Genomic DNA, 11878 nt, shown 5'->3' on the forward strand with positions numbered 1-11878 from the left:
GTCGTGTGTGTGTAGTGTGTGTGTGTGTGTGTGTGTGTGTGTGTGTGTGTGTGTGTGTGTGTGTGTGTGTGTGTGTGTGTGTGTGTGTGTGTGTGTGTGTGTGTGCGCGCGCGCGTATGTGCGTGCGTGCACGTAGGCGTTCGTGTGTATGTGTGTGTTTGTGCGCGGGTATACGTTCGTGTGTGCGTGCGTTCGTGTGTGTGTGTGTGTGTACGGTCGTGTGTGCGTGCGTTCGTGTGTGTGTGCATGCGTGTGTGCGTGCACGCGTGCGTGTGAGTGTGTGTGCGTGTGTGCGTACGTGCGCGCGTGCGTGTGTGTGCGTGCGTGTGTGCGTGCGTGTGTGCGTGCGTGTGTGCGTGCACGCGTGCGTGTGTGCGTACGTAAGTGTGTGCGCGTGTGCGTGCGCGCGCGTGTGCGTGTGCGTGTGTGCGTGCGCGCGCGTGTGTGTACGTCTGAATGGTGGCCGACGGCTGGTGACGTTTTTTCTCTGTTTGCCTCTTGCCGCGCATTCTCGCCTCGCTTCCTCCCCCTTCCCCTTCCCTTCCCTCTCCTCCTCTCCCCGGGTTACATCAGAGTGGACAAGTCTACTGCTCAACGGCGGATCTGAGATGACGTGAGTGACGTGACGGATGTAAACAGTTTTTTCACGCAAGCACAATCACCAAGTGCATGGAAATCGCGCCATCAGGTGAACGACTTGGTGAGATTCATATAATTCTGCGAAGAGGAGCGAGTCAACTGAAAGGACTTTATACCGGGAGAGACTTTTATAAGACCACGAACGTAAACTAGATTTGATACAAATTATCTCCAAATTATTCATGCGGACACAAATTGTGCAAATTATATTATCTGTCTTATTATGGTATATTAAATCTCATTATATTCATTATGTCTTATTACCTTGCTCTTAATTGATATGTAACCCATGACAGTCAGATGCTGAAGTAATTATAATGATTATTTTGTTTTTAGTATAATGGCGTGTATGCTACGTTTAGCATATTATGTGCAGTATATAGGCACGTGAATCGTATAAGCTTCTGAAATGATGCTCGTGTCGTATCGTATAGTCAGGTAATGTTCTAAACCTTGCGTTGTGTTATTAATTGACTTGACTACGTAGGACTGCCTAGGATAACTACGTGTGGCTACATGCCACGCCTGAACTACTCGCGGTGTCAACCCGCGCCCGCGGACTCACTCTCTTGTTCCGCGGACTCAACTCTACTTCGTGTCGCGGCGCGCGCTGAGTCTTATATCCATCGCGCGTACGGTACGTAACGTAACGTACGGTGCGTAACGTAACGTACGGTGCGTAACGTAACGTACGGTGCGTACGCAACGGTAGTGTTGTTGCTTAATGGGGAACAGGTCCGGGTCACGTGTCCGGAGAACTGGCTGGTCATAGAGTCAGAGATGCAGCGCGCACTGACCTATATATGTTATAGTGACCAAATCCTAGCGTTGTCGCAACGTACAACCATGTTTTAATTAACTAACAATGGAGTAGAATTTCCGTTATAACATACACCTTAGTAGCGCACAGAGCACGCGCCTAACGCGTGCCCTTACTACGCGGTCGCCCTTCTACGCAGTTAGAAAACCAAGGGCACGCGCTCTGTGCGCTAAAAGCGCAAAAGGCGCTGCGCCAAAGGCGCGTGCTCTGTGCGCTACTAAGGTGTATGTTATAACGGAAATTCTACTCCATTGTAAGTTAATTAAAACATGGTTGTAGGTTGCGACAACGCTAGGATTTGGTCACTATAACATATATAGGTCAGTGCGCGCTGCCTGTACTTCTAAGGCCAATCTTAACCGCGCTCAGGTTTAGCGATACTTAGAGGTTATTTAATAGATAGCTTAAAATCGCGTAGCACGCGTATTATTGCTGCTACACTTCCAGGGTAATAACAGTATAATAATAATAGTAATAGTCTATAGTACTATAGTATAGTAGTAAGTATAATAAGGATAATAGTAGTTCCAGCGTCTTTGAAACGTTGTTGATCAGTTGTGAGGCGTGGCGGCGTTTTTGGTGTGTCCGATGTTCCTCAGCAGTGGTGGTCATTGGCGGCGTCGATTAGTGTCTGAATCTTGCTTATTTTTGGCGTGGCCTTGCTATGAATCTTGCTTATTTTAGGTGAGGCCCTCCTCTGAATCTTGCTTATTTTAGGCGTGGCCCTGCTCTGAATCTTGCTTATTTTAGGCGAGGCCTTGCTCTGAATCTTGCTTATTTTAAGCGAGGCCCTCCTCTGAATCTTGCTTATTTTAGGCGAGGCCCTGCTCTGAATCTTGCTTATTTTAGGCGAGGCCCTGCTCTGAATCTTGCTTATATTTAGGCTACTGGCACCAATTATGTACGTTTATAGATACGCTGCTGCAATACTGCTAACGTTGTTATATATTGTTGTTATTAATTATGTATTTCCCTCCCTTTTTACTTCTATCTTAACTGATCTGTACAAAAGAATGAAAGGTGAAAAATAAATGAATCTGAAATGAATCTGAATCTGTTGTCATCAATACTACATTAGTGAGGGAACTGATCAAGGGAGTGTAGAAACAATGACTCTTGAATGTTACGAATATTATGCTAATGTTTATGCTAGGATACGTGACACATGCACAGTGGACAGCTCCTAAACGAAATTCTTTTTACGCTCATCAAGTTTGCTTATATATGCAGGGCCGTAGGCTGAGCAAATTCTTAAGGGGGGGGCTGAATTTCATGACAACTGTAATGATGAGCGGCGGGCGCAGCTCTTGAGCGACGTCCATAGTGTGGTAGGTGTGGGTCTGAGACAAGGCTTTCACGAATAAGTGACCCAAAAAATCACGTTTAATTTTGCTTCAAAATCTAGGGGGTCATGCAGCTGCCTACCTTGCCCCCCTCCCGAGTAGGGCAGAGGCTATACGGCCCTGATATATGTGTGTAGACAAGACTCCAATATGCCGTTTACCTATTTGCTGGCAACGTCTACCAACTGGTGATGCAGATTATGTATATTTTTTATTTAATATGTTTTACATAATGCATTGAATATGTCAATCACTTGGTGCGATTATGTTCTACCTTTGACGATGGTGGTGCTGTGGTGTGACTATATTTGCTGTTCTCTTGTTCACAGTGGGGTGCTAGTGTGTACGGACGTGATGGCACGTGGAGTTGACATTCCTCAGGTACACTGGGTGATTCAGTATGACCCTCCCACAACCCCCAGGTACGATTAACTGTTCCTGTAGAATCATGATGATATAATATTACAGCCTTGACTTACTTGAGTAGTGCTTCATCTACTAAGGACTGTCGTAAAAAACAAATGAGACTTCAGTAATTGCCAGCAGGTGGAAATATAAGATCATCCAGTACTTATATACTGGTCCCACCTTAAAGTCAATTAAGGCGATTGAGTTTGACTGCTGTGTACCAGACTATATGTTTTATATTATTGCTCGCCTGTTTTAGTGCCTTCGTTCATCGATGTGGACGCACAGCCAGAATCGGACATGCCGGCAATGCTCTTGTGTTTCTGCAGCCGACAGAAGATGCATTTGTTGACTTTATTGCAATCAATCAGAAAGTGAGCATTCAGATGGTTTTAAGACAGTGCGTGGGTTTGTTGTAAGGTCATGAAATTATAAGGATCCATGACGCTGGCCTGATTTTTGATTGGTAGGGTAATGACCTTCATGAAACTAAATATAAATATCTTGTTTTAAGGTACCTCTCCAAGAGATGGCGCCACTTGACAGCCCAGTTGATGTCTTGCCCAAACTACAGAACTTGGCAAAGAAAGATAGGTGAGATGAGTTTAGGCAAGATTAATCATGTCAACATGCTTAATTAAAATGCAGTGCTTTTTCTACAATCAGCCTCTATGCCTGGCATGATAGACCATCAGCTCTATCCAATCATTGTTTCGATAGAATGTTCTAAAGAAACTGTTTGGCAGCGAGGCGCCGCAGAGTCGAGATTTTAGTGTGCACACGTGAAAAATACACTTTAACAGCTTTAGCTTGGTTGGCGTAGCTACAATATTAAAGGCATGATCATCTTGCTTAGTCGGATTGGTTATTTGCTATATAGTATTGCATGTTTCAGCATCAATTACAATTTTGAGAGACACTAGACATGTATGCAGGGTTATTGTGACTTTTTCAGGGCAATCTTTGAGAAAGGAATGAAGGCCTTCGTCTCCTACGTTCAATCTTACGCTAAGCATGAGTGCAACTTTATCTTCAGATTCAAGGGTGAGCTATTCTACGTGTATGCATTATTTTTACTGTAGTTGTAAGATGTCCCGAGATTTGTAGTAGTAATTGTTGAGCTGCATCAAGACCATTTACGATATCACACCCTCGTTGATGGTGGAGTTCTAGCAGGTACATGCTACAGTAATTATTGCTGCAACATGGGTAGAGGCAAAAACCTAGTGATAATCGATGGCTGGGAACAGTGAGGTAAAGGGATATGGAGAAGCTTACTGTTATGTATTATATAAAGTGCTAGCATGCATAATCTTGTAATGCTGTAACTACTGTGGAGTGAGGGCGCACACTCAACACACTGCTGGCAGCTCCAGATCAATGAGAAACGAGAGAACACCCATACGTCACTCCGTACCACATATACGAGGAGAACAGAACGCATGCTATCAACACTCTAACGACTAAATGTGAGTGTATCCGAATCAATGGTGCACAGTGATATACTTACACTCAGCTTGGCCATCCCGGTCTCCATTTCCCCGCAGATCTGGACTTTGGTAAGCTGGCAACGGGCTTTGCTCTGCTGCGCATGCCGAAGATGCCCGAAACGAAAGGACTGCGATTTCGGAACTTTGCCAAGGTCGACGTAGACACAAACACAATCCGTTACAAGTGAGCAACATTGCTGAGCGAAGGCGCAACGGTCGAGTTGCGAAAAAAGCGAGCGAGATTAGCACTGGAATCTGTTGCAGTTCTTTCTGTAGTTAAATGATCGTCAATGTGTGAAACTGCGCTGCTGTGTAGACACTGCAGCGGTCGAAGGCTGATGATTTTCGTAGAGAATCAATTGTTCGTGAAGCCATGTTTTACCTGAGACATCATAACACAGTAGAGCTGTGCCCCGTAGAGGCTGTCCAGGCCCCCTCTTCACGCATGTCTTTTACCTCAGACATCGTTCTGTCACAGGGATAAGAACAGAGAGAAGCAACGGCAGGCACAATTAAAGCGGATGCAGGAGCCGGGCTATGTACCCACAAAGAGGCTTCACAGACAGGTAAGAACACAGAGTTGTGAACTTCCTCCACGTCCCCACCGTCAGTCGCTTCGCCCTACATTTCTCAGGTGTAGCCCCTTCTCTTGAGTTCCGCCTCGGTTCACCTCCAGGTTACTTTAGGCCTTCCTACTCGACGTCTTCCTTGCGGGTTCAAGCTCAGCACTGTGTGTGTTATGTCGGTCGCTTCCTTCCGCATGTGTGTGCCCACCCAGCCCCAATTTTCTTCTTCTCATTCTTTTTTTTCTTTTATATATATATATAAAATTTTTTATTCATTAGCGTATTAATTTAAATTCACCCAAGTTTGGATTTCTTGCACTGACGCCACCATCAATAATCCAGCTCAGAGATTGCGGTGTTTATGTGCACATAATGGCCGATTTAGTAGATTATCCCGAGTGTGAGGCTATGCCATGTTTGTTTATTACCATCATATGATGCATTACCACATATATATATGATGCCAATTTATTTATTGCCATCATATATGTGCATCAACGAATTAAAGGGCCGGCACACCAGGCGATTACATCGGGCGATTACATCGGGCGAATGTAATCGCCGTGAATCGCCTAGATGTGTCCACTCAATCGCCGCGCGATTTTCATCGGCCGATGTCATCGCATAGATCAAACGTTTTGATATTATCGCCGATTTCATCGCCTGATTTCATTCACCTAGTGTCGTCGCGGCACGCGATAACATTGCCCGACTTGTACAATTCATCAGCCCAATCAGAGTTGCTGTCAAGATACTGCTACTTGTTCAATACGTAATAGCGATGTTTTCATGTTTTAGTATGTCATGTCATGTAATAGCGATGACGCACGCACGACGGCATGTGTACGTGGCACACGCAGCGCACACATCATGCTCGGCAACGTGTAGTGCACACGCACGCCGCACGGGCATGCACGCACGTGTACGTGCACACGCACGGGCACGCACAATCTACTAGATGCCACATGCATGCATCGCACGCACGTGTTACCTGCACACAGCACGCACGTACGCACCGCACGGCACCAATGCACACCGTGTACCTGCACACGCACCACGCACGAACGTGTAACCTGCACACGCACACAGGACGTACGCACGCACGCACGCTACGCACGCACGCATGCACGCAGGTGAAAAAAAACGTGCACACGCCGCATGGCACGTACGGCACGCACGGATGCACGCCGTGTACGTTCACACGCACGACGCACACACGCACAGTGTACGTGCACACGCACGCACGCAGCGCATGTAGACCACGTGTAAGTGACACACGCACGCACGCACGGAACGCACGGTGTAACGTACACACGCACGCACGCACGCACGCACGTGACTTGCACACGCACGCACGCACGTGTACGTGCACACGCACACACGCACGCATGCACGTACGCATAAATGCACGCAGGTGTACGTGCACACGCACGCACGCACGTCTACGTGCACATGCATGCACGACTTATTCACCGGCGATTTAATCGCCCGATTTAATCGCATAGTGTGTCCACTCGACTCGCGCGATAGAATCGGGCGATTTTGTCACCCAATTTTATCGCCCGATTTAATCGCCTAGTGTGTCCGGCCCTTAATGTTTGCACTGTTGCATGTTCATGCGACATTAACTTAATTACATAATATACTAATTAATATACCACTGCAGCAGATACTAATTACATGATCATCGAGTAACTACTGGCTCACTTACTACTCACTAACTACTGGATCGTTACACTACTTCAATGTTCTGCAGCAGAAGACGGTTGCCTGGTCGAAGCAGAAGGAGCAACAAGAGAAGAAGCAGGAGAAGAAGATGAAGAGGAAGCTAAAACAGGAGACTGTGTACAACGAGGAGGAGGAGGAGGAGGATCTCGAGGAGCTGGAGAAAGATGCGAGACTCCTGAAGAAGATGAAGAAGGGGAAGGTAGGAAATATGCTGAAGACAATTCGGGACGCGATGGAGATGTCTCAATGCCTACATATTCTCACTTCACATTGCTGTCCCTAATTAAGTCTCTCAACGATGCCAACCGCACAAGCAATCGTAATAGTAAATAGACACGTGGCGCATGTAATGTTACCAGAATGGCACGTGTTTTGACGTATGTTCACGCACAGATCATCATGTAACAGTTGCAAAATGGTCTTCCATGGTCGCAGATATCCCGGGAGGAGTGTGATAGACAGCTCGGTGGTGGGATGGATGAGGATGAGGATGAAGATGAGGATGGTAACAATTGTGCAGCCTCGGACGCTTCATCATGAGCCCTGCAACAACCAACTGTAGACTACAGCATCTAACAGCACAAATGTGAAAGCTAGTGTATCACAGAAAATCGCCGTGAATGACACGCTCGTTTCGAAGGCCGTCTCAGTAGAAGCGTTTCACTTTCACGATTTCAGCTCATTCACATAATTGTTTGTACGTGCAAGTGATCTCATGAGGTATGCTAAGTGTAACAGAAGACGACAACTTGTCTGTGTAGTGTAGCCCCACACGCACGCACAATTGCTGGTAATCGTGCTAGGTTATGCAACCTCGGACTATTCTTGGTAACACTTGATGTTACTTGGCAGTAACATTTAAAGAAATTAAATGCATTCATTTAACGTTCAGGATGTTTATGAGCTCTGACAACGTAATCTTCAACATTAGGCTGTTTATTTGCTGTTAGAGTGGCTTTTTAACTGTTGCTAAGGGAAGGTGCTAAAATTCACAACATCATTGAATAGCATTATCTGTTGTATTGTAAATACTGCTGTCAGTTTGATAACGTGGTGTACTATGTATGTATAATAGTACTGAATCACAGATGGGGCAATCTAAAAATATTTCTTGTTTACCACAACTCGACGTACATTTTAGGCGTGCAGAAAATGCAGAAAATAACTACAAATGCTTTGTCAGCATACGGACCCACCTCTGAAATTCTAATCGTGTTATACTGCAAACAGTAAATCATTTCTCAACAAGAAAGAATAGGCTGGCACGATATATCTTCTCTCTTTGAGTGAAATACGCATTGGGTGAAAAGTAATGTTGAGAAGTTGCACCGTTTTAGTTTTGTTTAAATATCTGTACAAGATGTTTATATTTGTAAATAAAACTGTTTATCAAACCAATAACATTTTCAGTTTTAGTGAGTATTTTCTTTCTACATGACTTATGAGTTTCCTCCCACTGACATGTTTGTCGAGGATGGCAATATGTTGGTCTTGTTTTCACGATTCCTCTTTGTTTAACAGTGTTTTAAATGTGTTTTATCTGCAAGATTGTTCAATCTATCCTATTTACATCTCAGGTTAAAAAATTTGCAACGAAACGTATCCCCAACGTAGTCTCACCGTTAAAACTGCTTCTCATTTTTAGCTCATCTGACGTAGTCAGGTGCAGCTTGTAGAATCGCATGATTGTCCGGCCGTCCGTGCGTCCGTCCGTCAACAGTTGGGCACAAATCTTAACCGCTCGACGTACGGTCACGATATTCGGGACGTGGGGGTTAATCCGAAAACGAGTTGGGATGTCGAAGCTGGGGGTCAAAGGTCAAGAGGTGTAAAAGAAGGGAACATTCCCTCCTTAACTTGAAGTATAGGGAGGAAATGCAGAATTGCGGCACAAATCTAAACGGCTCGACCTAGGCTCGTGATAGTCGGTGTATAGCATCATGGTAGGAAAAGCCATCACTGTGCCGAAATTGGAGGTCACAGGTCAAAGGTCAATGGGCAGATTTTAGACATTTTCTGAGGACATGGTCTGACGGAGCGATTGAAAAAAAATTTGTTTCAGCGGTGACCTACCATTTTTCTGTCTTTATTGAAAGGACCGTGAAATGTACTTTCCGCTGACATGCGAAGAGTAAGTGTCGGATAACCTTTTGACCCTCAAGAGGAGGGTTAAACATTGATTTGTTGACTGTTAACAAAGGACTGAACTGCTTTTGCTATTATTAGAGCCCATACCTGTGTGAATGTGAGGCTACAGTTGCACAGTTTAATTGCAAGGGCAAATGTTTGTCGAACAAGGTTTACTCTCCTTAAATCATATTATTTTCGAAAGCAGCCTGTCTATAGCACACTGAAGGCTGAATCAGTAAATGCTCGTGTGGGTGGGCAAAAACACGGGGCAGCCCATGGCTGGCACGCTTCTAATCATAATTGTTGCCTGCCAACCTGCAATGCACATGTGTCTGCAATGCATAGAGATTAGGTGGGTGCGAATGTAGCTGATATATTTGTTCCAATTGGCTACGAAAGTCAAACAAGAATAAAGAAGACTTATGTATAAGACGTCTTGCTATGCACAAATGAATTTATCAGCAGAACACCAGACACCAGATGAGCCCTGTTGAACTGCGGCACTTGTTATTAATTTCATATATTACAATGCTTAACGTTAGTATTGGTTAAGATCCAAGACGTTCCGAATTTATCCATACCAAGGCATAGGGGAGATAAGTTTTTGTATATCCCCTTTATTCGCTATAGGAAATTATTTTCCTAACATTGGGATTTAAGGCAGAGCACATGCATGTATCCATCATAAGGTAACGCAAATCTGCCACCAGATGTCACCTGTAATTGTCATTTGATCATACTTGTGTCACATGTTTATTTCTTTATCACACACCTGTCACTAGATGGCACCTGTAGCAGTCACGTGACTAGATTGGCTTCTGGTTGATCTATTGCACTGGCACAAACATGTATGCTCAAACAATGTGAGCATTTCATACCAAAGTTCGGTTCTTCGATACTTGCAATATCTCTCCACCCGTATCTCAATGCCAAGAAAAGAATGTGAGTAAATAACTATTTATATGACGTTTGTTATATAGTTTCATGATCTATTTCCTATTTAGCTGAATTTGTATTGGTTATTTTGCAGCAGATATATATGCTGTTTCCTACGATACCCATTATGACTAAAAATACAAATACATGTGCTGATACAGATGTGTGATGAGTACGAATTAAGGCCCACACTACTCGTTAGTGCCTACCGAATAGATTCTACTATTTAGTTTTTACTGAATAGATTCTACAGAATAGATTATACTATTAGACTTATTTAACACCATCAATACATAAATACCCCAGGATACATCAGGATATATTTCCGAACTCAGGCCTATAGGCCTCTGTATTCGGCTCCTGCTTTCTACGTGCTCCCGGTAGAGAAGCGCGGTAGTCGTAGTGAAGACTCTCATTCTGCCACTGACGATCCAGTCGAGCCTCGAATGTTTTTAAGTTAGGTGAGCACACTGTGTTGTCGCTTAAGCTATTCCATGGTTGTACTATGCGGTTGCTGAATGAGTATTTCCCTATGTCTCTGTTTGGTCTATGCATACATAGTTTATATGTGTGGCCTCTTGTGCTACTGACTCTACGTTGTAGGTCTAGTGAGACATCTGGGTCATAGCGGTTGAACATCTTGTAGGTTTCTATCATATCGCGGCGGAGACGTCTATAAGCTAGGGTCGGGAGGCGCAACCTTTTTAGTCTAGCTCTCCTCGTAAGGTAGATTTTTAATAGCTGGTACTAATTTAGTTGCCCTCCGCTGTACATTTTCTAATGCAGAAATCTGTTCGATCTTATGAGGTCTCCAGACGGCAATCCCGTATTCTAGATGTGGTTGAACAAAGGCCTTATATAATAATACAAAGTTCTCCTCATCAATGTAGCTAAATTAATGTTCTTCTGATAAGGCCCATCATGCTATTTCCTTTGTTCACCTTTTCATGGATATGATTGTCGAAATCAAGGTTGGTGCTCACGGTAATTCCAAGGTCAATTTCGTGTTCGACATGTATTGATTACCATTCGACGGGTATTGATTACCATCTGTTTCCAAGTAATATGGCTATTTTAATTGTTTGTTCTTTCCAAGTGTAAGTAGGCCCTACCTCGCATTTTTTCGGATGGAATTTTAAGAGCCAAGTCTCTGACCACACCTGTAGTGCTGACAGATCACATTGTAAAGCTCGTCTGTCATCATCACAGACTATATCTTTAAAGACTTTGGTGTCGTCTGCAAACAGGTAGACGAGAGAGTTTTTAATTACATCCGGTAGGTCGTTTATGTAGATGACAAATAAAATCGGACCCAAGACACTTCCTTGAGGTATTCCACTGGTAACCTTGCCACAGTTAGAGTAATTCCTATTTATGCACACTCGTTGTTGTCTGTTCGCTAGGAAGGATGATATCCATAAATGCATACAATTACAAAAAATATATCGTTAAGGCTTTAGGGAGGAGAGTTAACCTAGGCTTTTTAGCCGCTTCCCTTTACAGATATACCTGCCTAATAGAAAGACATATTCGAAATTTTAGGTGTGGATGTGAAATCTCTTGTTATCAAACCATCCGCGTGACGTGCCTCCAATAGCTGCCGTGCCAGCGGGAATCTCAACCATCTTCAAACATGGTCGACAGCAGTATCATCGTCATCATCATCGCCGGCGTCATTCTTCTCTGTGTCTTCGGTCTCTGTTTGAAACAGTGCAGAACAGGTACTTGTGTTTTATTCGTAGCGTGACGTACTATACGTACATGAGCATGATATTGCCGAATATCTCCCCTTCGTGTCCGCTTTCTTCACTCAAAACT

The 11878-nt window shown here is 44.3% G+C and overlaps 2 protein-coding genes across 2 annotated transcripts in view; both read left to right on the forward strand.

Moving 5' to 3' along the window:
* LOC106812927 (ATP-dependent RNA helicase DDX55-like) overlaps positions 1 to 8395 on the forward strand; it is a 30472-nt gene extending 22077 nt beyond the window's left edge. The window contains exons 8-15 of the mRNA XM_014816937.1: positions 3132 to 3224; positions 3470 to 3584; positions 3725 to 3804; positions 4166 to 4254; positions 4758 to 4884; positions 5179 to 5266; positions 7023 to 7193; positions 7430 to 8395. Of these exons, the coding sequence (XP_014672423.1) occupies positions 3132 to 3224; positions 3470 to 3584; positions 3725 to 3804; positions 4166 to 4254; positions 4758 to 4884; positions 5179 to 5266; positions 7023 to 7193; positions 7430 to 7534 (868 nt within the window). The 3' untranslated portion in view covers positions 7535 to 8395. The remainder of the gene's footprint in view (positions 1 to 3131; positions 3225 to 3469; positions 3585 to 3724; positions 3805 to 4165; positions 4255 to 4757; positions 4885 to 5178; positions 5267 to 7022; positions 7194 to 7429) is intronic.
* Positions 8396 to 9916: 1521 nt separating this feature from the next.
* LOC106812926 overlaps positions 9917 to 11878 on the forward strand; it is a 4824-nt gene continuing 2862 nt past the window's right edge. The window contains exons 1-2 of the mRNA XM_014816936.1: positions 9917 to 10066; positions 11603 to 11781. Coding sequence (XP_014672422.1) covers positions 11694 to 11781 — 88 coding nt within the window. The 5' untranslated portion in view covers positions 9917 to 10066; positions 11603 to 11693. The remainder of the gene's footprint in view (positions 10067 to 11602; positions 11782 to 11878) is intronic.

Source organism: Priapulus caudatus, unplaced genomic scaffold, assembly GCF_000485595.1.
Source record: "Priapulus caudatus unplaced genomic scaffold, Priapulus_caudatus-5.0.1 Scaffold701, whole genome shotgun sequence".
Taxonomy (NCBI): Eukaryota; Metazoa; Priapulida; class Priapulimorpha; order Priapulimorphida; family Priapulidae; genus Priapulus; species Priapulus caudatus.